The sequence below is a fragment of the Lagenorhynchus albirostris genome, chromosome 6 (genome assembly GCF_949774975.1).
Source record: "Lagenorhynchus albirostris chromosome 6, mLagAlb1.1, whole genome shotgun sequence".
Lineage (NCBI taxonomy): Eukaryota > Metazoa > Chordata > Mammalia > Artiodactyla > Delphinidae > Lagenorhynchus > Lagenorhynchus albirostris.
The window spans coordinates 25,495,998-25,523,231 of NC_083100.1; the positions used below are offsets into that span (position 1 = coordinate 25,495,998).

General features: G+C 35.1%; 1 protein-coding gene across 1 annotated transcript in view; it reads left to right on the forward strand.

Annotated features, from left to right (window-relative positions):
- ERBB4 (erb-b2 receptor tyrosine kinase 4) overlaps nt 1–27,234 on the forward strand; it is a 1,131,344-nt gene that overhangs the window by 1,098,751 nt on the left and 5,359 nt on the right. Inside the window, exon 25 of the mRNA XM_060152176.1 lies at nt 58–228. Coding sequence (XP_060008159.1) covers nt 58–228 — 171 coding nt within the window. The remainder of the gene's footprint in view (nt 1–57; nt 229–27,234) is intronic.

A 27,234-nucleotide genomic window follows, 5' to 3' on the forward strand; every position in this document is an offset into this window, starting at 1 on the left:
ATTTAAAATGAAGGAAAGAATCATTTCTGTGTGTATATCTGATGGAAAATTTTTTAGGGTGATGATCGTATGAAGCTTCCCAGTCCAAACGACAGCAAGTTCTTTCAGAATCTCTTGGATGAAGAGGATTTAGAAGATATGATGGATGCTGAGGAATATCTGGTCCCTCAGGCTTTCAACATCCCACCTCCCATCTATACTTCCAGAGCAAGAATCGACTCAAATAGGGTAAGAAGTAATTATATACCACCTCTCATATTATTTTTGAGACACAAAGTCATGGAAATACATTGTAAGTACTAAAATTACCAAATAAATTATGTAGCTCAAATAAGTGTGATTCCTAAATTAAAAGCAAGTTATACCAACAAAAGATATGCCAAGCTTGCCATATATAGTTAATTTTGGAAGGTAAGCATGGGCAATACAACATGCACTCTGAAATATCTTCAAGATTTCAAAAGGAGAAACTTTTCTTCACCTTAAGTCAGTTAAAAAAAAACCTTAATTTTTGAAAATCTACAACCAATTCAAACTAATAAATCTGTATGTGTTTGTATATAAATGAAAATTCTTCCCAAGATAGGCTCTCTACTTTTTTTCTCAATAAAATGATATGACTTATTAGTCAAGAGACAATACAAGTACAACTCTTTATTACTCATTTAGGAGACATTAAATATCTTCTGTCAAGTTGAAGTAGAAACAGAACAGTGTGCAATCCTTTGGACTAAATCAATCATATTGGGAGGGCTTCTGAATCATTTCTAAGATGCAGATTTAACTTTTGAAAGAAGCTTCTGAAAGGAGTTTCCATTTCATTTTAAATATTAAACCCACTCTATATGAATACCATTCTTTCTCTGAAAACTGTCAATCCATGTATTCATTCACTTGTTTATTTTTGAAAATTCATTCACCATTCATTCACCATTTATTTATTTATTTATTTATTTATTTATTTATTTATTTACTTTTTGATAGAATCAGCATTTATTAAGTGCCTAACATATTCCAGGCCTTTCTTTTTTTTTTTAATAGATCCTTATTGGAATATAATTGCTTCACAATACCGTGTTAGTATCTATTGTACAACAAAGTGAATCAGCCATATGCATACATATATCCACATATCCCCTCCCTCTTGAGCCTCCCTCCCACCCTCCCTATCAAACCTCTATAGGTCATCGCAAAGCACCAAGCTGATCTCCCTGTGCTATGGGGCTGCTTCCCACTAGGTAACTATTTTATATTTGGTAGTGTATATGTGTTAATACTACTCTCACTTTGCCCTAGCTTTGCCCTCCCCTACCACGTCCTCAAGTCCACACTCTATGTCTATGTCTTTATTCCTGCCCTGCAACTAGGTTCATCAGTACCACTTTTTTTTTTTAGATTCCATATATATGTGTTAGCATATGGTATTTGTTTTTCTCTTTCTGACTTACTTCACTCTGTATGACAGACTCTAGGTCCATCCATCTCACTACAAATAACTCAATTTCGTTTCTTTTTATGGCTGAGTAATATTCCATTGTATATATGTGCCACATCTTCTTTATCCATTCATCATCTGTCGATGGACATTTAGGTTGGTTCCATGTCCTGGCTAATGTAAATAGTGCTTCAGTGAACATTGGGGTGCATGTCTCTTTTTGAATTATGGTTTTCTCAGGCTATATGCCCAGTAGTGGGATTGCTGGGTCATATGGTAGTTCTATTTTTAGTTTTTTAAGGAACCTCCATACTGTTCTCCATAGTGGTTGTATCAATTTACATTCCCACCAACAGTGCAGGAGGGTTCCTTTTTCACCACACCTTTTCCAGCATTTATTGTTTCTAGATTTTTTGGTAATGGCCATTCTGACCAGTGTGAGGTGATACCTCATTGTAGTTTTGATTTGCATTTCTCTAATGACTAGTGATGTTGAGCATCTTTTCATGTGCCTCTTGGCCATGTATATGTCTTCTTTGGTGAAATGTCTATTTAGGTCTTCTGCCCATTTTTTAATTGAATTGTTTGTTTTTTTAATATTGAGCTTCATGAGCTGTTTGTATATTTTGGAGATTAATCCTTTGTCCATTGTTTCATTTGTAACAATAAGTTGTTTCACTTATTCCCAGCCTCTTCAATAAGTGGTGCTGGGAAAACTGGACAGGTACATGTAAAAGAATGAAATTAGAGCACTACCTAACACCATACACAAAAATAACCTCCAAATGGATTAAAGACCTAAATGTAAGACCAGACACTATAAAACTCTTAGAGGAAAACATAGGAAAAACACTCTTTGACATAAACCCCAGCAAGATCTTTTTTGACCCACCTCCTAGAATAATGAAAATGAAAACAAAAGTAAACAAATGAGACCTAATTAAACTTAAAACCTTTTGCACAGCAAAGGAAACCGTAAACATTCAACATGTATTGAGTACCTCTGCATGTAAGCCATTATTAGACATGAGATTCAAATATTTTGACATAACTACTACTTTCAAGACGTACCAAGTTTAACAAAAGACTCACGCGCAGATACAAAGACAGAGTGTAGCATGATAGTGTTATAATCAAGTATTCATTAGCCATTATGGAGCATAGAGAAGCCTGTAATCAGTTTCTTCAATTGAAAAGACATAAACGTGATGCTTAATTTTTTCTAGAAAGCAATTCTTTTCTCTTGGTCTCCTCCTCCCTCTAAGAACATTGTCGTAGCTCATGGAACAAACAGCATCCTCTTTGTCTTGACCATCAGCATAAGAAAAGCTTTCAATTTGCTGCTCATTCTCTAAAACAAAGTAATTTGCTTTGTTTCAAACTGACAGCAATGATAAACCTAGTGTTTACTATGTGTCAACACATATATATTGTCTCTTAATACTTACAACAATCCCATGAGGTTCTATTATCATTATTTCCATTTTACAAATGAAGGAACTTGTCACAAAGTTAAGTGACTTGAATGGCCAAAGGTGACTCACACGGCCAATGGAAGAGCCAGATCAGTCTGCTTGTACTACACATACTATTGCTTCACAGTGATTAGAACATGTTATTTTCAATATGGTTGTTTTTCTTGGCATCAACCTCAACCTCTGAGATACATGATGTTTGGGAAACTCCCTAGGTTTTTTCTTGTAAAATGCATCTCCCAACCTGCCCTATACTTCTTGCCCACCTTCCCCCATTTAGAAAGTCTGGTATAGAAAGAGGCAAAGATAGAGACCTCAAGTAATTTCTCATTCATATGAAAAATTTGTCTTGTAGCTCAGTGGAGAGGAGATAGGGAGATAGAACTAAAAATTTAAAAAATTATATCAACTGATATTGAACATCAATGTTTTTTTTCTTTTTTTTTTTTTTGTGGTACGCGGGCCTCTCACTGTTGTGGCCTCTCCCGTTGCGGAGCACAGGCTCCGGACACGCAGGCTCAGCGGCCATGGCTCACGGGCCCAGCCGCTCCGCGACATGTGGGATCTTCCTGGACCGGGGCACAAACCCATGTCCCCTGCATCAGCAGGCAGACTCTCAACCACTGCGCCACCAGGGAAGCCCCAGTGTTTTGTTTATGGCAAGGCAAAACACCTTTAAGGTGTGTAAAAGAGGCACCGTTTTCTTCTCTGTACACTTAGCAAAATGGTCAAATCATGACTTTGATATTTATAATTTTATGTGACAAATTCATTACCTTTATTAAAACAGGGAAATTTCAAGAAAATAGTTTCCTTCCTTAACATGAAATGTTATAAAGGCCAAGGGCTTGAATCTTTTCCTTTTCATAAGGATTCTCAAATTCTAACTTTTCTGTTCATCTTAATTTATGCTCAGTGCAAGGAATTCATAGTAAAAGTTTGAGTTAACTGAAGGGAATTAGTAAGAAAGTAGAAACCGCATGAGGAATTATTTGGCCTTTAGTCATGATTTCTTATTCCAGTTATTATTTAAACAATGTTATCTGTATATTTCCTTTTACTTTTTCAGGTCTTTGTTAAAGGAATTTTTCTTAAATATCATTTTATTTTCAGGCAGTAAAAAGCCTTATTATTCATCTATATTTTTCTATTTTTTCTGTCTGGCTTTATGTAACTTGCATGGTAATTTCTAATATGTGCAAATGCTGTTTTCCCCCCTTCTTTCCTATAAAGCTAATTTGTATTATTTTATACTTAGAAAATGTTACTTCAGTTTTAGGTTCTGTGACCAACTTATGTGGTAAGGGAACATTTTAAAGTGAATTTTAATCAAAGGAGTTTTGAGCATGTTTGTTGGACTTTGAAACCAAAAAGTAATTCAGTTTTTATATATAGACTCCCCTGCTCACTAGCTGAAAGTCTTAAAGTTCTGAATATCTTTACAACTTTGCTTCTTCATTTGTAAAATAAACACAATAGTACATATATGATTGTTAGGCAATTAACTTAAAAAATTGCAGAGTATCTGAAATGCTAGGCAAATCAATACTTATTCCGTTCTTTTAGAATCACCCTTAAAGTGATTCTAAATAACCTTAAAGCAGTGAGTCAACTAAAAATACAATGTGGACTTTTATCCAGCAAGTTGCCAGATACAAAAGCAAGTAATGCTAGAAAACATTCATCTAATTTATATCTATTGTTGTTATTATTGTTAGATATCCTTTTAATATTATCTCAAAAACTTTACCAAAATAATATACCAAAAGCACTTACTGTAACATGATGTAGAATAGGAAAACGTGAGAAGCTATCTAAACTTCTGCAAACTTCAGTTCTCTGTATCTGTAAAATGGGGACGAAAAAATTCCTCACAGAATATTGTGATGGTTGACTTTCTAATATATCCAAGCATGTTGTCCATTGATGGATGTACAGTGGGTGTTTGATCGTGTTGAAATAAATAGACCATCTATTTATTCAGAGCTATTTATTCAGGGCTATTTATTCAGAGCTTACTATAACAAGGGAGTCAACCACTGTCACTTGTGTTTTGGGAGAGACTCAAGGGCAGATGGAGGAATGGGAAACATTTACAGTGGAGAAAAAGGAAGGCTTCAGGAATGGCCTGATTGGAGGCTATTGGCATAGGGAATCTAAAAGAGGGCTAACTAGAAGCAGAGCATCCTATGGGTTAGGTGTACATATTTGGCTTTCTCTGGTTGGCTCTAAGTTGAAAGTAGTGACAAAAATTAGGGAAGCTGCTAGTTATTAATCAAATCCTGGTCATTTAGGGCCAATTGTTAACAGAAGTTATTGTTTAGCTTCCTGGATTGCTACTAAAGGTAACAATCAGGCTTCCTGCAAGTCCGATTTATAAGTCAACTGCATTCCTGGGCTGTTTATTTTGGCTATGGTTTTCTGGGCAGGTTGCTGTTAAGTGTGAATTAGGCTACTGATTTCATATATGATCCAGCCATTGTCTGTTTGTATATTCAGTCTATCAAGAGGTTTTAGGTTCCCTGCTGCCTTTCTTTTCTCTTGACATATTTATTTAAATGCATACTGCCTTACATTTTCAACTAAGTGTTCAGTTGGAATTTTGGAATTTCTGCACGGATTATTTTTCTGTTAATATGGATACGTTTTGTCTCTTTCTTTTGAGTTACCCAGATTTATGTTTGTTTAGTATAATGAGCTGTATATTGAACACAACAGCAATGAATAAGAATGGCTAATACATTGATGCAGCTAAAGATATTTTAGCTTTAATGATATTAGAAAGTTGAATTTAATGTAAAAGCTTCAGTGCATTTTTATAGAGGAGGACATGATTCAATTGTTGCAGGATCATTCAGTCATTTGTGGTGAGTAGTTTTAAAGATTAAGTGTCCTACCTCTTTCAGAAAACATCAACAAACACATGAAGTATCCAGGCCAGGGGAAGACAGAGGAACTGTCTTCCTCTGTAGCTGCTCCACATTGGTAGAGCGGGTGATCCACAATGGATCTATCATTACAATTTAAAGTTTTCTCCACTTCTTTCCAATCTGCTAAGAAATAACTCTATTTACAGATTTGTATTTTTCCTCCTCTTTGTCCTTTCTCTTCTAGGATGGGTATATAAATGAACTGAAAAACTGGACAAAGTATAGGCAGGAAAAGTGAAGGGTGAAGAAAGAAAAAGGGGTTTGGTATTTCACAAATTTGATCAGCTTCTAAATAATTGAATATAAGCTGAATATTTGACTGCTCAGAAAATATAATTCTATATACTTTATTTTATACCTCTATTACTTTGCCATCAGTTAAGAATTTCATAACTTCGATGAAGATATTTTAGCAAGGGTTTTAACATATATTGTAATGATCTTTGAGATTTTTACTAATCTATAGGAAAGAGAGAAAGGGAGAAAGAAAGAAAAGAAAGAAAGAAAGAAAGAAAAAGAAAGAAAGGAAGGAAGGAAGGAAGGAAGGAAGAGAGGGAGGGAGGGAGGGAGGGAGGGAGGAAGGAAGGAAGGAAATAAGGAAGGAAGGAAGGAAGGAAGGAAGATGGAAAGAGAAATATAAGACACTTGGCCTCCCCTGTAGGATTTATGATCTTGTGCTATGTATGCTTCCTAATGATGCCTAAACTAGTAGAAATTCAAGCAAAATGAGAATGCAGAAACAATGATGTCACTCTCAATAATGACATTTGAAGCTATGAAAGTTTCAATTGGGTTTGTCTTTACAATTTAGTAAATCAAAACCTTGATTTATTTTATGAAATTTAAAAAAATAGTAATAGTAATATCAGCTGAAACTTGAGTTCTTGCTATAACCTAAGTACTATACTAAGTGTTTTAAATTAACTATTTCACTTTAATTTCACAAAGCTCTATGAGGTAGGTAATAATATATGTCCCATTTTAAGAGTTAAGGAAATTAATATATGGAGAGGTTAGATAATTTACAAATGATAAGAGGCAGAGCTATTAATTAATAAAGTCTAGCTTTCAGTAGTCCCACATGGGAGCCATATTCCTAAAATAACAGAGAGGCTGCGGGAAGGAAGTTCCTTATTTCAAGTTGCTATTAAACTTCTTACAACTTATGGAACTAACACTTTTCATTTCCTTAATGATAATTGGATAAAAGAAACTAAGTTGGATGTCAGGAATCTCACATTTTAGACCTAACTCTTTGACACTTCAGCCTTGGTCATATTACTTAATCAGATTCAGTTTCTTTACTTCAATGTTGAGAAGATTGAACTGGATCACTTAAGAGCTCCTTGTAATTTTAACTATCTTTTCATAGGATGACTTTTCAAAATAATCATTTATTTTATGCATTCATATTAGATTTTCTTCTAGAAAATATTTAATTGAAAAATGCCCCAAAACATTTTGGGTTACCTCTATACACAACTTTTTTTTCCTTTTGTGATTGATTATAGAAGAGGAAAACCTAAGGACACATGTTAAGGAAGCATCTCATAGCTAAATGATGTAGTGGGAAGATTTTGTGATGATATAACAAGGTTACTCTGGTTGCAATTTACCAAGGATCAATATCAATTCTAACAACAGCTGCTACTTGATGATAAATGATTGTAGTCTCAGGTTATTGGTTTTACATTTCTTCCAAAATATGTCAAGGATTCCTGAATAGTATCCTTGATATGATACTTGGGTATTGTTTTTTTAAATTTTATCGATCAAGACAGGAGAAGGAGCTCTTCTTACTAAGACACTCCATATCACTAGGTAGGTTTTGCCCCAAAGTGTTACCTATCTAAGTAGTAATCTTTTAACTTGTTAGTTTACTATGGTGAAAGAGTAAATGAATTAATACATTGAATGTTTATCTTTGGCCAGGCACTGTGTTGGGCAATGAGGGTACAGAGCTGAAACACAAATCTTCTTCCCTCAAAGACTTCACATTCCGTTTGAGGAGATAATATTCTGAGAGCAATATGCCAGGTATTGTAGGAAAAAGACCAAATCAGTTAAAGAGGCTATAGAGTGTCATTTGTGACTCTATCATTATTGGATTTAGCTTGGAATAGAAGTAGAATTTTGGTAGAGTGAGACTGAAATGAATCAAAAGGAAAGCAAAAATCAAAACCAAACAAAAACCCCAGCATGAACAAAGACAAGGAGATGTGTTTTTAACTATACTTTTAAAAAATCCTTGTTTTTATAATATTTCTATACTACACATGTTTGAGAACTCTTTTATGTTATGAAGAGATATGATGGATCCTCTCCCAATTTTCCTATTTTTTGTCAGTGTTATGAAGGCTTGAAATGTGGTTTTAAAATCTTTTGCTTTTCATTAAAATCATCCAATTAAAAGCAAAATTCTTTTTGGTCTTCCTATGAAACAGCTCTCAAATTCCTGTCTTCTGTTTCTCCTGCCATGACTCTAATTCAGGGCCTCATCACTTCACAGGAATTACTACAAAATCATTCTAACTGACGGCTACATTTTTTAAAATTTCTTCAGACAGGCTCTACATATAAGGTTTACCAAATAAAAGACAATACTGTGAATATTTCAAGCACCTGATCACTTATTAGCACTAACTCCTTTATTTTGTCCTCATCTATTGAGAGTACTCCTTTCATTTTCATCAATGGGATAAACTTGAATGATATATATTATATTAGATTTTGCTTTATATGATATATAGTCTTATTGTCACTAACAGTTGAAGGGATTTTGAACATTTATCCTAGGAAATGCCTTGGCCATTCCAGTTGACCAGTCACTGCAATTTATTTTCCACTGCTGTCAACTCACACACATAAAATTGCCTAGAGCTGCAAGCTTTATCCCTACTTTGATCTCTTTCAAAATACAGATCATGTTGGTGCTTTCTGTTTTAGTTTGGAGGCATGGGTGGGTAGTTTATATATTTTAACAAAGAACTATTGCTCCTTATGCATGGTAGATTTGTTTATTTTCTTTTTTCCCCTAAATAAGAACATAACATCAGATTGCATTTGTTTAGTCTCCCAAGTTCTTGGACATTATTGGGATATCAAAAATAACTCTGATCTCTCTGATTTGCCACTAATTTGGGGGTATCCCTCATTCTCTCAAATGATTAATTTATCAGCAAAATGTCTATGCCTTTTTGTGCAGTGTCTTCTCCACCAGTGACTTTCTTAAAGTCTGGTTATATTGTTTTAGTTATACTACTCTTTGTAAGCTTTACTTTTCTTTAAAGTACTTTTTTCCATTGTTATTATTCTTTTATTTCTCCCTGACTCCTCAGGGATTTAGATAGAGTTCAGGACATGACATCATGTTAGACGTAATGATAAATCTTTTATAGTAACCCTATGTTTAGGAATTACACACAAAATTAAATTATTTTTCAATTTCTTAAGAAAGATATCATTTTTGGACTTCTTTCTCAAATTGTATCTCCAGGTTTCATAGAAATCACTTCTAGCAGATTTGGACTTGGGGTAGCACCTCCTTGCTATAGTACATTGTGATTTCCTCTACAGTTGTTTATTCTTTAGAAAATCTGTTCTTTCTGTTGGAAAATGAAAGATTAAAACTAAATACCAATGCCTATAAATGCATGCTTGCAGATACAATAGAGGTGGTATGTTTTCCTAGAGCATGGTGAATCAGAGTGATCCGCTGACCCTGGCTGAAGTGGCGACAAGATATTTACAACTTCCCATCTTCAAAGCTAAGGAAGGAGAGGAGGTTGGCAGTAAATACAAAATAATAATAATATGTTATTTCCTGTACATAAAATTCCATGCTTCCATTTACACACAGACACCTGACTCTTCTTACCATACCAACAACATAATCTTCTTCCCTCTTATTTTCCATTTTCTTTTCCTTCCTTTTGCTTGGTATTTATGTCCTTCTCTAGTCACTCATTTCAACTAGATTTTCCCCAAATACAAATATAACCAGTGTGGTTTGCCCTTGATCCAAGTATATAGATCAACTCTTAGTAATTTGCACCACCGAGCCGCCCCATTGTAGTATGAGGTGACATGTAAGTAGTTATATATTCATAGAGTGCCAGAGCTGGGGTCTTAAAGACCTTCTAGTACAAACACTCTCATCTTACAGTTTGTAAACTGATACTAGGAAAGGTAAAAGCCAGAGCTCCGTGTCCTTTACTTTGAAGGGAGAGGTGGGAAGCCATGCTCTGATCTCTCACATCTAACATTTAACCCTCTATTGGTTCTATCTGCTTTTTTACTGGTCCAAATGCTGGACGTCTTGATTTTTGACTTCAAGTCTAAAGAGATTTAGCATCAATTGGTTTAAAAGGCTCCTGCTGGGAGTGCAATGAGAGGCCTGCTGCTGTTTTGCCTCCTCTGTTTATTCTCCTGTGAGACTCCCTGTAATCAAGAGTTAATGGTTTAGGAGGATCAAATGGAACTGATAGAGCCAAAATCGAAACGAAAAACAGGGAGAACAACGTCCGTGTTGGGACTCAGTAATTACATGCTTGAAGATAAAAGGATCCTTACAAGTTTTACAAATGTTTCAAAGTTTTCAAACACAAACTTAAATATAACTACCACTTATTGATCACATATTTGTGTGTTAGGTTCTGCTCTGAGCTTTTGCATTTATTACCCTTAATCTTCACAACAAGGGTAAACTGAATTTACTGTTTACCTTTTACAGAGGCAGAAACAAACATAGAGAGGCAAAGCCTTTTTGCTGAGACTTCCAGCTTGTATGGTAAAAAGGGAGATTTGAACACAGACCTGTCTCGTCTACAGTCTAAACTTTTAACACCCACCCTTCATTTGGTAAAAGAACATGGAAAATCAAAATATCATCTCTGAAAAATAATAAACAACATATAAATAAAAGCCTATAAAGCCATTAAGAACAATGTTTTTGAAGTTATTTATTGACACGGAAAGATGCCAATAATATATAGTTTTAATGAAAATGCTTCAAGGTAGTATATACAATATGATCTAACATCAAATATTATGCATCTAAATACTAACAGTGATTATTTATGACTGCATGGCTTTTATTTCCTACTTTCTGTTAATATGTATTCTATGATTTTTCTAAAATATGAATGTAGTACTTGTAAAAAATAAATTGTTAAAAGAAACAATTAAATTTTGTAAATTGACCATTCCAAAAAAAAGCCTAATAATTACTCAAACTATTAAAACACAGTTAGTACAGATTTCTTATTTCTTTAATTTTTAAAAAAAATATTTGGGACAATACTTATGAAACCTTTTTTTACTTTAGCCTACTATTTTGAAAAGTATCCTCACCCCTTCTTACCCTCTGAGGATTCAAAGTCCACTACAAGCAATACATTATAAAAACAGACTCACTTTCATTCCTGGAATATTCACAAAAATAAGAGAGAGCAGAATAATGCTTTAAAGTTTACAAAGAACTTTGACATAGGAGGCATTTTATTTTCACAGCAGAATCCCAAGGACACAGTAATTGAAATCCCTGACTTGGTAACTTGGTTGAGAACTTGGTAACTCAAGAACCAAACCAGTATCAGGCCCTCTGACTCCAAAATGAGTGACTCATCTATTAAATAATGATTCATCTGAAAGAGCTTGTTGACATCATTGTTTGCTGCTTCTTCATGGGTACTAGAATTGGACGCTGCCAAACAGGCCGTGCAACACAGAGACAACAGGGACCACAGAAATATGGCTTGTTTAAGGAGAGTCTAGTGTTAAAGAACATTTCAGTGATCTTTATGAAGTTATTTTACACTTGAGCAATTGTCAGCTAGCTTAAGAAGCCTTTTTAAACAATCAAAAGAGGCTTCTTCCCTTCTTTGTTCAAAAGTGCTAAAGAAGAAAATCAGAGCCAGGGAAGGAAACAAAGAGGAGGGAGGGGCCACTTAGAGACTTAGATCTGGAATGTTAATGAATGCTTTATCTAAATCATTTAGATGGTTATTTTTTAGTATTATTGCCACAAGATTCCCAGCTCTGCTGTACATTATGGGAAACATCTCATCAAGAAGCCTATTCTTTACTGTATTAGACCTGGAGAGCACAACTGTGAGTTTCCTTACCCTTTACACAATAGAATTGGGAGATTATCATCAACTTTCTATTCATATTTTGTGAAGGTTATTTAACTTATGTATGTCTGTATTTATTTATTTATTTTGACAAATCCATCTTTGTCTGCCAAAGCTCCCTGTTCAGGCCAGCTTGCTCTGATGAGTACTCCTGCAAAGGCTTAAGAGAGAGATGTTCTATTTCCTTCTCAATAAGGATTGATGGCATTTGGGGAGGTTCAGAATATCCTTTGATTGCTCCGTGAAACGGATTGGAGAAGATGGTCGTGGGTAGCGGGGAGTGGGCTCGCTCATCAGCTTTCCTTTGTGCACTTTCTGCCATTGACACACCCTCATCACAAGCATCTTGTGTTTCGGTCCCTTTTGCCATTCACCTGCCCAGATGAAAAGTTCCATTTTTCCCTTTGGAATTCTGACACATCGGAGTGTTCTCAAGAGAGGGTAATGTGTGCTCTGTAGTTTTCACTCAGACACTGTAAATGAATGACTATGGACCAGCCTCTCATTACACTTGAGGAAAGGCTGAATTGAGAGAGGAGTAGACCACTGTGGAAAAAATTGCAAATACTGTGACGGTATCTCTTGCTGTAAAATATTTTCTGTGTTGTGATGAAAGAAGTACTGTAAATCAGAGAGGGGAAGAAATTAGAAGTTTAATTCACAAGCAATTTCATTTGCTTTGTCCAACGAGAATTATAGACATAGTTTAGTAACATCCATACTTTTGTTGTTGTTGTATCAATACTTCATTTTTTTTAACATCTTTATTGGGGTACAACTGTTTTACAATGGTGTGTTAATTTCTGCTGTATAACAAAGTGAATCAGCTATACATATATCCCCACATCTCCTCCCTCTTGGGTCTCCCTCCCTCCCACCCTCCCTATCCCACCCCTCTAGGTGGTCACAGAGCACGGAGCTGATCTCCCTGTGCTATGTGGCTGCTTCCCACTAGCTATCTGTGTTACATTCGGTAGTGTATATATGTCCATGCCACTCTCTCACTTTGTCCCAGCTTACCCTTCCCCCTCCCTGTGTCCTCAAGTCCCTTCTCTACATCTCCATCTTTATTCCTGTCCTGTCCCTATGTTCTTCAGAACCTTTTTTTTTTTTTTTAGATTCCACATATATGTGCTAGCATATGGTATTTGTTTTTCTCTTTCTGACTTACTTCACTCTGTATGACAGACTCTAGGTCCATCCAACTCACCACAAATAACTCAATTTCATTTCTTTTTATGGCTGAATAATATTCCATTGTATATATGTGCCACATCTTCTTTACCCATTCATCTGTCGATGGACACTTAGATTGCTTCCATGCCCTGGCTATTGTAAATAGAGCTGCAATGAACATTGTGGTACGTGACTCTTTTTGAATTTTGATTTTGTCAGGGTATATGCCCAGTAGTAGGATTCCTGGGTTGTAGTAACATCCATACTTAATTGTTTTCCCTCTCTGGAAGACAATAATAATGTTTAAAATTCTTTGCATATTGGAGACATTGAAATGTACGTTATTCAGATTCATTTGGAGTTTGGTATAATTTCTTCTTATTTAGAGCCAGGTACTGTAGTTCTGTGTTACAGAGACCAAGCTATTGGTTACTCCTGAGTTTAAATGACTAAACTCATTCTTTTACTCCTAATGATCACATATATTTTTAAGAATATGAGATGACTCACAGAATACATAATAATAAGTGACAACTGTTATCACTTATTATGTGCCAGGTAACATATTAACCGTATAATATTTATTAGTTTATTTAATCTCATGAAAACCGTATGAGATATTTACTATTATTATCACGTTTTGTACATGGTGAAATTGAGCCATGGATATTAAATGACAGAACAGGTAACCTGGCTCTGTGTTCCTAGAGGCCGTAGTCTTCACCACAATCATGCATTGCTTCTCATTCTGCTGCTGACCACTTTTTTTTGTTTGTTTTTGCTGTTTTATCATTGCCATAAGTTCAGTACTCAGTTCTTTAAAAATGAGATGAATAGGGCTTCCCTGGTGGCTCAGTGGTTGTGAGTCCGCCTGCCGATGCAGGGGACACGGGTTCGTGCCCCGGTCCGGGAAGATCCCACATGCCGCGGAGCGGCTGGGCCCGTGAGCCATGGCTGCTGAACCTACGCGTCTGGAGCCTGTGCTCCGCAATGGGAGAGGCCACAACAGTGAGAGGCCCGCGTAACGCAAAAAAAAAAAAAAAGAGATGAATACAATAGTAAATAATTTTAACTTTTTAATTTATCATTAAATTCCTCATAACTGTTAATTTCGATCTTTAAGGAACTATCTGAATAGTCTTACTAGTAGCTGCTTATTCACTAATTCAGACTCAAAAATTTTCACTTACCTCACTCAAATAGCTGATTATTTCAGGCACGTATCGAAGAGCATCTATTTATTCAATCATTTATTCATTGATCAAACACTTATTAAGGTGTCTACTATGTATCTAATCCCATGGTTGCCCATTAGAGGCACATCCAGTCCTGCCCTCAAGAAATTTGCAGATAAGTAGCTAGGCAATAAAATGCAATGAGAAAAGTGTTACAATAGGGGCAAACAGAATGCATCTGGGGTCATCTGAACAAGTTGGTTTTTTAAAGAGGGAAGTAACAAGCCCAGCTTTGCTTCTAGTGAGAAAATTATGACTGCTTTTTAAAATCTGAACTAAAACAAAGACTGATTCTCTCCTGAGTCAAAGGAGACTGCATGAGAAGTTTGACGTAAGTGATGGTTCAAACATGTCTTACATTACTATGTGCTTCTCTTAATATGCCAGCTTTCCCTGAAAACATCAGCAATAGTAAAGTAGTGTTTGAACTCTCCTACCCTGTTTGGTGGAGAAAGAATTCCTATGTCTGTGTTCCTAGTTCCAAATAGCACTTTAGTGAAAACTTCCTTTGGGGCTTCTGGTATTTAGAAACTCAAGTTGGATGGGGTGGACCCCGGAAATTTAATATAATAACAAACAACCCTTTATTTATTGTGCTTCCTTCCTCCCTTCTGGAGGCGGATGATGTAGCATTTTTAAAAATTTTATTTGTGGGCTGCTAAATATTTTATGAATGTTCACCTGACCATATGCTTAGGATGAGCTTGCTACTTGTTTTTGCTCTTCTCTTGACCAGAATTTCCAAGCAGGAAAATATGAAGGCATTTCAAAACAAATAATTCACAACCTGGGGTTACATCAAGCTCTCTTGGAAATATCCTCTCCTCCTGCATAATTGACATTCAGTATGCTTCTGTATGGCAACAGACTGGATTAAAATCCTAAAAGTGCTGTCAGTCTGCTGATTTTATTTCTAATTGCTCTCACCTGAGCTTTTGGTTACCTATCTTTCAATAAGAATTTAAGAGATCAGTCATAAGAATGATCCAAACATCCTCTTCTCATGCATTGTTTTTGGCAAAATCTGAGCTACTAGGTATATTTTTAATATTTAGATAAGTAAATTTGGGAGAAAGAAGAGAGATACTAATACAACTAGTTGGTTATGTATTTAAGGAGCTTGCATCCTAAAAGATAACACATATGAAATAGATACAGTTTGTAAAACTCTTGGATATATACTTACAAATAAAAAGAGTAAAGGTTCCTATGAGAGCCTGGGATGTTTAAGACTTATGGCATGAAAGACAACCAACCACAGTCTACTTTTTGATTATGTTCATAAGATCAAGTATTAATATTTTATTTTGTCAGAACATAGCTGCACCTTGGCTTAATATCTTCTTTAGAAATGATAAATAATAATTGTGCTAGTACATAATAAAGGACAAAGTGGCCTGGGAAATAAACTAGGGGCTTTTCTTGTCTGTCTAGTACTTTTTTTGTTGTTTGTTTGGTAGACCTTGGGAAAAAGCCTGGGGTATACAATATGTGGAAAAATCTAATCTATTTTATTTTTCCCAACTCCAAGTCATTTATCAAATTATTTCAGATTGCAAAACTAAGCACTTTTCTGTAACTTAGCTACTTTCTTTCCAAGACATGTCTTTCTTAAGAGTGTTTAGCATACATTTAAAATCTATAAAATGCTTCAAATCTTAACTTATTAAAGAGGTAACACATAAGAATTCTCTCTCCACCAAACAGGGTAGGAGAGTTCAAACATTTCTTATATTACTATGTGCTTCTCTTAATGTGTCAGCTTTCCCTGAAAACATCAGTGATAGCAGGGAAGAAAAAACTTAATCTAAGTGCACATTCCGGACTGAGGACTGCTTGGCCTGTTGACAATGCCTCAGCATGAATTCTGAGACATTTATTATGAGGAGTCTGTCTGGATGTGTAGAAATGGTTCAAGAAAATCAAGGCCAACCCATGTTCTCTAGAGATGGGAATTTCTAATGTTTGACTTCCCTTGACTCTAGCACCCTCATCATCTAAAGAAAACAAAAGTAATGAAGATTTTATTTCAATTCATCATAATCTCTACTGTTAGGTCATTCAGTTAATTCATTCTAGCAGCTTAAGGAATTTATTATTGAATATTTAATATGCACCTTTCTGTGTCTAAGTGCTGAAAGATCTCTGAAGGGTCTTGCTTTGGTTTACTGCTGTACTAAGAAAAGCATATCATTTTTTTTTTATTTTCAAAGAAATGTTCTACGATTACTTTAAATGATGTACTAATCTCACTCCCTCTCTCTCTCTCTCTGTCTCTCTCTCTATATATATATATATTCAACTGAAACTTGTAAATTATTTTTTATTTGTATCAGTAACACCAATTCCTTTTGACAGTTGTTTCAAATGACATGTGATACTAAATTTGCGAAATGAACTGTATCATCACACAGATAAAAAATAGGTAGCTGTTTGCATACTTTTATTCTAGTATACAAGAAACATATGCTTGCTTGGTTTGCAGCGTTTAGTATGGTGTTGTATGAGTGTTACTTGGACAAGTCAGCATTCAGCTGTATTTTCTTTTTCATTACTAGAAAAAAATATCATGTTGCACATTTATATAACACATTTTTTTCAAAGATATTTACCATGAACATGAACTTATAAAACTCATAAAGCGGGCAGACAGACATTATTATTTCCATTTTACAAATGTGGACACTAAGCTTTGAGGAAAATTTATCTACAGCGGCAGAGCTGTTGGGTGGCAGTTCTCTTCCCTAATCAAGTGCTCTTCTCATGTAGCTTCTTCCTTTCCTAGACATTTAGAATTTAATCTGTTTATAACTTTGATCTTCTATACTATTTAGCCATTATTATTCTAAAAAGCCTTTTTGAAACATTTAAAATGACTCTTCCCTATAGGTGTCTGTGATATGCACAGAAATATAGGTGGGTGGTATGTACCACTTAAAATGGATACTTGTAGTGATTTGTGTTTGATCTTATGGGTCAAAACTACATTCTCCATCCACCTACAGGCAATTTATGAAGAGTGAGATAGAGGTGAAGTCAAAGATGACACTGAGATATTTAACTTACACAAGTAGATAACTTGTTGATACCATTCAGCAAACAAAAAATATAAGAGAATTCCATTTAGTGTCAGGAGAGGAGATGTTCATTTCAATTTTGAAAATGTGACTTTTGAAAAACCATGGAACATTCCAGTAGAGATGTCAGGTCAGCAGTTAATTATGTGAGTACACGTTGGTACTCAATAGTTCAGTGTTACTTGAGGTGGGGCTATTATGATCTACTACCACCAATTTGAGAAAATTTCCCCAAATTAATCAGACTACATGGATGCCCTCTGGCCTAACTACAGCCCAGTCCCCGAGAAGAGGATAAGGCTGTAGATAAGAGAGGAGGTTTGGGCATGTAAGTTACTGACTCAGAATGTTACATCTTCTATGGGAGGATGTTATGGTCCCATTTCCTATAGAACCAGGACAAGAATCAGTGGGCTCTGGAGTCTGTCAGGGAGGAGTAAAAAATCATGGGCTTGAAATTGAAAAGGAAATGTAGAAATCAGACTTCATTGCTCTAGAGTTTCACCTGGCTTGCCCCTGACTAAGCTATGCAGACATAATCTAAGGATACCAAGCAGATTGATTTTTGTTTCATAGTAAACCATAAAAATATTTTTCTAATTGGGCCCATTGATTTTTGCTTGTTAGTAACTAGCTGCGTGACCTTGAGGAATGTCGCTTTCCATCTCTATTACCATAGCTGAAAATAGGGAGAAAGCAATTGGGTGATCTCTGGCATCCATGTCAGATTTAAATTAGACTGTCCAGTTTCTGGTCTATTATATTTATTTGCCTTCTTCATATTTTTTATTAAACTGTTAGCCATTTTAGAACTTGAAAGGAAACTATTATGACCATGGTTCTGGCTAATCTAGGTTGACTTTGACAGCAAATGGTTTAAATAGGAAACTAAGAAGTATTGGTTATTTTTTATTTTAGGAAATTCCGAAGTGGTTCACAAATAGTTGCAACAATTCTTTATATATTTTTCTTCTTCCTTTTTATATGCAGGAAAATCAAATTTGGGGGATTTTTGAAAATGGTAAAAACTCCTTAGACTATGGGCAACAAGTAGCTCTCGGGGAGAGGTTGTTTTCTCTTGGGGCACTGCCTTTAATCTGATATTCATTTTGGCTCAGAACAATTGTAAATAGCAGCCAGCTTCTGTGAAATGTAACTGGTGTTTGCTCTGGGCTGATGGGAGAGCCATGTGCTGTTTGCTCTGTTAGTAGCTGTACCCAAGTATGCACAGTGCATTATTCAGATCAGCTCGCACAAACCAGATGTCCTAATTCCAGGTGGACTGTTAGAAATCTTTTTATGTACAGCAACAGCTGTGCCACCTGCTAGCTTAAAGAGCAGTAGTTGGACAAATCAACCATTGTAACCAATTCACTTTTTATCTGGTGAACAGTTTGCATAAACTAGCATAACAAGATATATCCAACCTAATCCACACTGAAATGATAGGAACACTGAAAGTGTTATCTGTATTTTGGTAAATTGTTTGCTTGTTACCAACACCTATCACTTAAGACACTGAATAAAATCTATGTACCAAAATTAGATTTATAAAATTTGCAATTCTGTTTTCTGTATTATTTGTTTTCCATCTCCTAACACACAAACTATGCCCTTCATATTTTTTACTTTCTCACACACAGATTGCTCTAAATACTGTCATTGTTATTTTGAATGTATAATAAAACTTCCAGAGCTTGGATTATTGCTAAAGAGGAGGTTGAAATATAAAGTATTTCACTGTTGCTTATTATTTGCAAGTAAATAGAATAACTCCGAATAACCACTAAACAAACATTTCCAAGTAGAACTTTTCTAAATGGTATTTCAGTGAACACGATTCATTTGCTGATAAATAATATCCACATGTGAAAAACAGTGGAAACAAAGCAAAAACGAGCCCACAAATGGGCTAACAACCTGTAAAAGAAAATGTGTTAGTTTGAATGAGTTAAATAAAACTTTGTTATCTTGTTTTAAGCAATTAATTTTCTTAATGTGTATATGAATACATATATACACATGTGCACATGTGTGCAGACACACACCCACACAAACACACAAATTGTGATTTAAGTAAGTCTTTACTAATAGTATAAAAGGAAACCTATTATACCCAGGCCAAGATTTAGCATTTCAAATTCTAAAGTAATGGCATTCATGACATTCAGAGTGTCTATAATTTTGTTTGTTTGTTTGTTTTCATTTTGCCCTATAGATCAGCAGTCCCCAAACTTTTCGGCACCAGGGACCAGTTTTGTGGAATATAATTCTTCCGCGGACCGGGTACGGGGGCGATGGTTTAGGCGGTAATTCGAGCCACGGGGAACTATGGGCAGGCAGGCAGATGAAGCTTCACTCACTCGTCCGCCGCTCATCTCCTGCTGTGCGGCCTGATTTCTAACAGGCCACAGACCGGTACCGGTCCGCGGCCCGGGGGTTGAGGACCCTGGCTATAGATTACTTAATTTTTAAACTATTTCTGTATTTCCCATACATTATCTAATTACACAGATAGAGATAAATACTATGAAAGTGAAAATATGTCAACTGACAATAAGCATATGTATAATTACTGGCTTTTATAGCTAGAATGTTTAAATAATATTTTCTCTCTACATGGAGGCTAATCTGTTTTGTAAGTAAAGTATCATTTTAATCAACACTGCTTTTAATCAAATGATATAAGGACAGCTTTTATTTATAGTACTTAATATTAGGGTATCCCTTTTGTCTAATAAACATATAGCCTATTCAATAAGAAAAAAATGATGTATATATTTGTTTTATAACCAAAGCTGCATTAAATTCACTTTAAGACTATATCAGTATATGTTTCAACTGTAAATAAATGCCATCATGGTTTAAGGCAAATGCTTTTGGCTCTATTGAGGAAAATATTTTTTTCTGAAAATTTACCTCCAAAACTCTAAAACTGACTTTTTATCATTTATTAATGCCAATTTGAGGCTGTAAGTATAATGGGATTTACATTAAAGGGAGACTCAGGGAATCTTGTTTCTAGTACTGTTGCTAACTAGTTGTGTGATTTGAAAAATTAACCTAACGTCTTAGAGCATCAGTGTATCCATCAGTAAAATGGAAAATTTAAATTATAAAACTTCAATTCAAAATTTTATCTTCATTAGTCACATCCAAATGTGGTCTTGCCTCCCAAGAGCATAATCATATTTTGCATATAGTCTAAGGTATTTCATAGATACTCCATTTAGAGAAAAGGGAAAAAAGAAAAAATAATTAATATACTTTAAAAAAGTTTATGTGAGAAAAGTTTATAAGATGGCTTTGCTTTAATGCTAATCACATTTTACAATATTTAGCAATCAATGGTATGGGCTTCATGCAGAATATTCATTTTACATACATATAATTTGATAGTTGGAAGGGATCTTTCCCATTACCTGTTTTATAGCCCCATTCTTCTTTTCAGAGCTAAATAAACTGAGGGTTCAAGAGATTAAGGAATTTGTTAAAAGTCACATGGTTTAATGACAAAAAGTTCAAGAATGTAACCCTAGAGGTAGAAGGACCTCATGTGGCTGCTTGCTCCATGTCTATGGTATATTCGTCTTCAAAACTTGCCTGACCTCAATGCATTTTTCATGTACTAAGAAGTCTTCACTAAATAATCCTCATGATATTGGGATAAAAAACAATCAAGCACAGAGACAGATAACTTTTGGATGTACTTGAAGAATTAGAGTACCTAAGAATTTGGACATAGTAAAGGCTTAATGATTTCATTTAGACTCAAACAAAGATAGTGCAATTGAACTAGATGTTCTCAAGGATGAGTTTAAAAATTAGCTGTGTTAGTTTAAAAATTAGCTGTGTACTCTGTAACTGAAAAGGACTGTCACAATATGTTTAAGGAACCCCCTGGAAGTTCTCCTTTTTAGATTTCTAGCTACATATGTCAACTAGTAGCTAAGTGATAATTAGGAAAAGGTTCAGATATTATAACATGCTTGTGAAAAGAAATGTAAACAAAATAAAGAGGCAAAAGAAATGCAAAAGAAAGTTGCCAGAACTAAAAACAAAAATACATTTAGAACTTGCACCCAGGATGAAGAGATATAAATTCTACATGATTACTAATCTCAAGAAAGGTGACAGAATTCTTATTGCTTATCTTGAATGAAGCTAAGGAATGTTGGCACTAATGTAAAATCACATTTCTTTATATCCTTTCTTTTTTGACTGTGCTAATAATGTTCTTCAACTTCATCATGTAATACGAACACACTTAAAACCGAAAGGTATGAAGTGAGGAGTTTTCAGCTCCCATTTTGTTGACTCATCTAGCCATGAATATTTTAAGAAGGAATATCTTCTTGTTCTACTAATATTTGGAAAGGCTATAGGAACTGCTGCCTGGGGTTACAATAGCTTACTTACCCTTAGTGGAGCAAGAAGAGGAATTTATTGACTAAGTCCTGGACTAGGAACAATAAATCCATAAGCAAGAGTGCTGTCATGGAAGATCTTTGTGCTCTCCCATTATGTCAAACCATCTCCTCCTGCTTCAGGGTTGGTTTTTGCTCTTGTCCAGGTAAGAGATACATATATGTGTGTGTGTGTGTGTGTGTGTGTGTGTGTGTGTGTGTGTGTGTATTCTTCCCTAACAGTCGTTTTTTGTTGATCTAAAACCATAATGTGTGTATGTATATATATCTTCTATTAGCACTTAACATTCTACTTTTAGTTCCTTTTCTGTTTAAGTCCTTGTAGTAAATTAAAATGCAAGTAAGATGGGAGGGGCAACATTGTAAGGCATTTTCAGTATTTTATAACTAAGGCTAGTTAATTTCTCAAATTTCTCCTTCAGATTCGTTTTTCATAAGAAAGGGAGACCATGAAATCTTGTTTGAGAGAAGAGTTGAGGCATTATGCAGGGGCAGAAGGAGGGCAAACAGAAAATAGAAATGCTAAAGTCAAAATCTACATGTGGCATAATAAAAAGATGTAGGATTCAGAGAGCCGCCAGTGGCTGTGTGTGTGCGTGGGAAAGACTTTTATCTTCCTTGAGGCTCAGTTTTCTTATCTTCAGAATGGGAGTCATAATTTTTAATAATCATATTTACCTTGAAAGGTCATATGAATAAATAAAACCTAAAATATTCTAGTCTGTGGTATATGGTAGGTATACAATACATGTTGGTTTCCCTTGCTATTTCTCAATTTTCCTAAGAGAGGTAATATATTCATCTGTGAAAGAGTAGACTTTATAATTAAGTTCTAGGGTTAGTGAAAAGTGAACAAAGAATGAAAGCACAAGTTAATACTCCTTCAGGTGGGGCATAGGGTCATTATTATTAATTTATTTATTTATTATAATTTTATATCATTATAATATATTTTTATTTATTATTATATTATCATTATTAACGTTTTTGTGTGTGTAAAAACAAAGTTTTTTTTAAAGTAGCATCTCACGTAATCAAACTAAATAAATAAATGAGTACATTAATAAATAAACACATATCTAAAGAGAAAAAGGCGTTTTGTGTAACATATGTGTTCACACATATGCATGTGTGTGTGTGAGCCAGCTGCCTAGATGCAATAGGCTTCCCCAGTTCTTACTGGTTTGGGGAATATGAACACATTTTGCTTGTTTTCTTCTGGTTGCCTTATGGAAAATGAAGATTCAAAATCCAGATGTCTCAAACGCTGGTATATTGAACTTAGTTGTAAAAAAGATATAGAGGTATAACCATACATCAGGAATTGTACATAACGAAAGAAAATGAAAAAAAAAATTTATCTATCTGCCACCTGACCTGTGAAATGTGAAAGTGCCCATCAGAGTGTTAAGGATATATTCCAAGGAGGATAAAAAATTGAGAACCCTTAATAATTACTATGTGGAAGTGTGTAGGTAATATATCAGTGCTGGTGGATTAGCACCGTCTTATAGAGACACGTGCCATTTTAGTTAAAAGGATTTAGAGTGATTCTTGGCCCTAGAAACTTTAATCCTATAGTTAATATTACAAGTAACAATTATCTGAAGATTAAAAACAACTCTCTCTCATTAAGCACATGTTTAATTTAGGTAGAAGTTAGGCATTAAGCATGTATTTTTGTTTGTCTCCTAAGAAGATACATTTGTATAATATTTAGAAAAATATCACAGGACACAGTTCATCTAGTTAACAATTAAAAATTTCCCAGGAATAATATAAAATAAATACATTTTAATTAATACAATAAATATGAGAAATGCAATACATGTAGTAAGACAAAGGTTCAAATCTTTATCATTCAACTGAAAAGTAAATTTTAGGACATGATGTATCTAAAAGTGCACTTAATACTGTATTTGATGTATTTGTTGACATTTGCCTTCTCTATAACCCCTGGCATTTGGGTCCGAGTTAATCATACAGTGTCCCAGTGACTGTGGCCACAAATTAAACTTGACTCTCTTCATCACCCTTACATATTTCCCCACCAGGAGCAAGCTCCAGATCACCTGCCAGTTCATAGCCCACCTCTTTCTATCTTTGTCCTGCTGACTGTAAATCCCCTCACCAGTTAATTGAACAGATGTACCCAGTGCTGTTTCCTGAAGATCGTCAAAGCTGGGCTTTGACAGACAGCAGAAAGTGGCACAATAAAAAGAAAAAATGAAAGCCTTTTAACTGAGAGCACTGCTTTGTTCTGCTTAGAACGTTAAGGTCACTGCAGCTCATTCTGATTGTGGGGATCTTAATTTTTACTCAACCAATTTACTTGCAGCTGTCATTCTTTCCAATATTAAAAGTTCAGCTTTTCAAGCGTGGGGAACTGGGGGATGGTTGTGTGGGGAAAGAGAAGAGCTTGTTACAAACTAAAAACAGCAAAAACAAGTAAAATCTGGCTTGGCTCTCAAGTACAAAAAGTTATTTTCAAAGCCTATAAATTATGACATAGTGATTAACATGTAATTTAAATATATTTAAACAACAATTATATCACATTTCCAGCCCAGCTAATTGGCCTCACAGATGTTCCCTTGTAGCTGCATTGCCCTTCCAGGGAGATATGAATGAGGTGCTTTTTATCATGGAAAAGGGAAAAAAGGCAAATGGAAAAAATGGAAACAGAAACATAAAAAGCAGCCAGTAACCCTAAAAACAATGAATGCTAAGGGAATTTTGTTTAGCTTTTTTTCCATTTTAATGCTGAAAACTAGAAAAAGCATGAAGACACTCCTATTACTGTGATGGTCTCTGGCAGTGTGTCTAGATACAGAGTTGGCAGGTTGCTGACTGAAAGACTTGTCAAAGCAAGGACAGTGGATCCATTCTAATAAAGCGTGGCTGCACTTTGTGTCTTGGAACAGACTAACTGCAAGAGATCTAGTTATTTTTAATACAACACCTTTACAATTGAAGGCGGTCTAGCCCAGGTAATGAATATAGATAATAAACTATTTCCTGATGAAGAATGACTTGTGAGTTATTCTTTTGATCATTTATCTCTCAAGTTTTATAAAATGTTAAATGTGCAGCAGGCAGTGCTGTTTCCTCAGCCGTGATTCTAATCGAACATTACCCAGTATAGCAACTCTTGCAAAAGAAGAGGTCAAAGGAACACTGGTGATTATGAATATTTTGGAATACGTTGCCTTTTAATATCTAATCATGAAATTGAAATAAATTCACTCCAGCCTCACCTTACTCTTACCTTTTCTTCTAATAATCTCAGGTAATGTTTGATAGTACAATGTAAATTACAAAAGGCCACTGGACATGCCTCTCCTAGTGTATCATGGTATCTCCAGCATCTACCGTAATTCCTGTGCTTTCACTGTAGCAATTTAATAAATATTTGCTAAATGCTTGCCAAATAATCCAGGTTTAATGATAGGGTAAGGCCAAGGTTATAATATGATAAAGGTCCAGCAGGCAGGTGTCATATTTTTGTACCAGCCCTCTATTTTACATATCACTGGACTATATGGAAAATTTATTTCTCAAATTTTATGAACAAATGAATTTTATTTTATGACACTCTAAAAGGTAGCAAAATGTACCTATATTTAAGGTGCTATGGAAGACAAGAAGATATACAGAGTGCCAACAAACACATGAAAGAATGCTCAACATCACTAATCATGAGAGAAATGCAAATCAAAACTACAATGAGATATCATCTCACACCAGTCAGAATGGCCATCATCAAAAAATCTAGAAACAATAAATGCTGGAGAGGGTGTGGAGAAAAGGGAACCCTCTTGCACTGTTGGTGGGAATGTAAATTGATACAGCCACTGTGGAGAACAGTATGGAGGTTCCTTAAAAAGCTACAAATAGAACTACCATATGACCCAGCAATCCCACTACTGGGCATATACCCTGAGAAAACCATAATTCAAAAAGAGTCATGTACCAAAATGTTCATTGCAGCTCTATTTACAATAGCCCGGAGATGGAAACAACCTAAGTGCCCATCATCAGATGAATGGATAAAGAAGATGTGGCACATATATACAATGGAATATTACTCAGCCATAAAAAGAGACGAAATTGAGCTATTTGTAATGAGGTGGATAGACCTAGAGTCTGTCATACAGAGTGAAGTAAGTCAGAAAGAGAGAGACAAATACCGTATGCTAACACATATATATGGAATTAAAAAAAAAAAATGTCATGAAAAACCTAGGGGTGAAACAGGAATAAAGACACAGACTTACTAGAGAATGGACTTGAGGTTATGGGGAGGGGGAAGGGTAAACGGTGACAAAGTGATAAAGAGGCATGGACATATATACACTACCAAACGTAAGGTAAATAGCTAGTGGGAAGCAGCCGCATAGCACAGGGAGATCAGCTCGGTGCTTTGTGACCGCCTGGAGGGGTGGGATAGGGAGGGTGGGAGGGAGGGAGACGCAAGCGGGAAGAGATATGGGAATATATGTATGTATATAACTGATTCATTTTGTTGTGAAGCTGAAGCTAACATACCATTGTAAAGCAATTATACTCCAATAAAGATGTTAAAAAAAAAAAATGCTTCTTTGATGAGAAGCCTTGGCAATTTGATTGCTTGACTTTAAACATTTGACTTAGCAGGTGTGAACATTTAAATTTCACATATTCTCTACATTTGTATAATAGTGCAGAGCTTAAAAAGTTCATCTATATATAATATTGTACTTTATCTTCATTAAGAATAAAAGAGGCCAAGGATGAAAATGAGGGTCCGAGATATTTCACGATTGACCATATCACTTGTAATTGGGACTGGAGCTTGGAGCTTCTAACATACCATACAACAATCTGTCTATTGTACACAGGCACCTCCTATGCAGTGCATATTAAATATATCTGACTTTCCATGTCATAGTCTTCAATGTGTTGTTAGTTATGTTATTAGAGAAGAAAAGAGATAAATATTTTCTATGCCATCATGAAAGTGGGCAGAGTTTAAATGTAAATTCAGTGTAGGGGTTCAGAGTTTGTCCCTTGATTCGTCCAGCAGGCTAAGTTAATTAAGGAAAACTATATTATCTAGTTGTTATTAATTTATATTAAACGGTTAATCTCCATGGGACCATGTTCTTAGATTAGTCTGTGAATCTCTAAATTATAAAAACGTTGATCTGGAATAAGATTTAGCCCTGTTCCACAGATGTTTCAAGATGTTGTCTTTCAGGTTTATTTTAGTCATCTCTGTTCAGTTAAATCCAGAAGGTAGAGAATGAAAAGTTCATAAAATCAACTGTTTTTATTTGCATTATTCATTATTTCCAGTGCTAAGA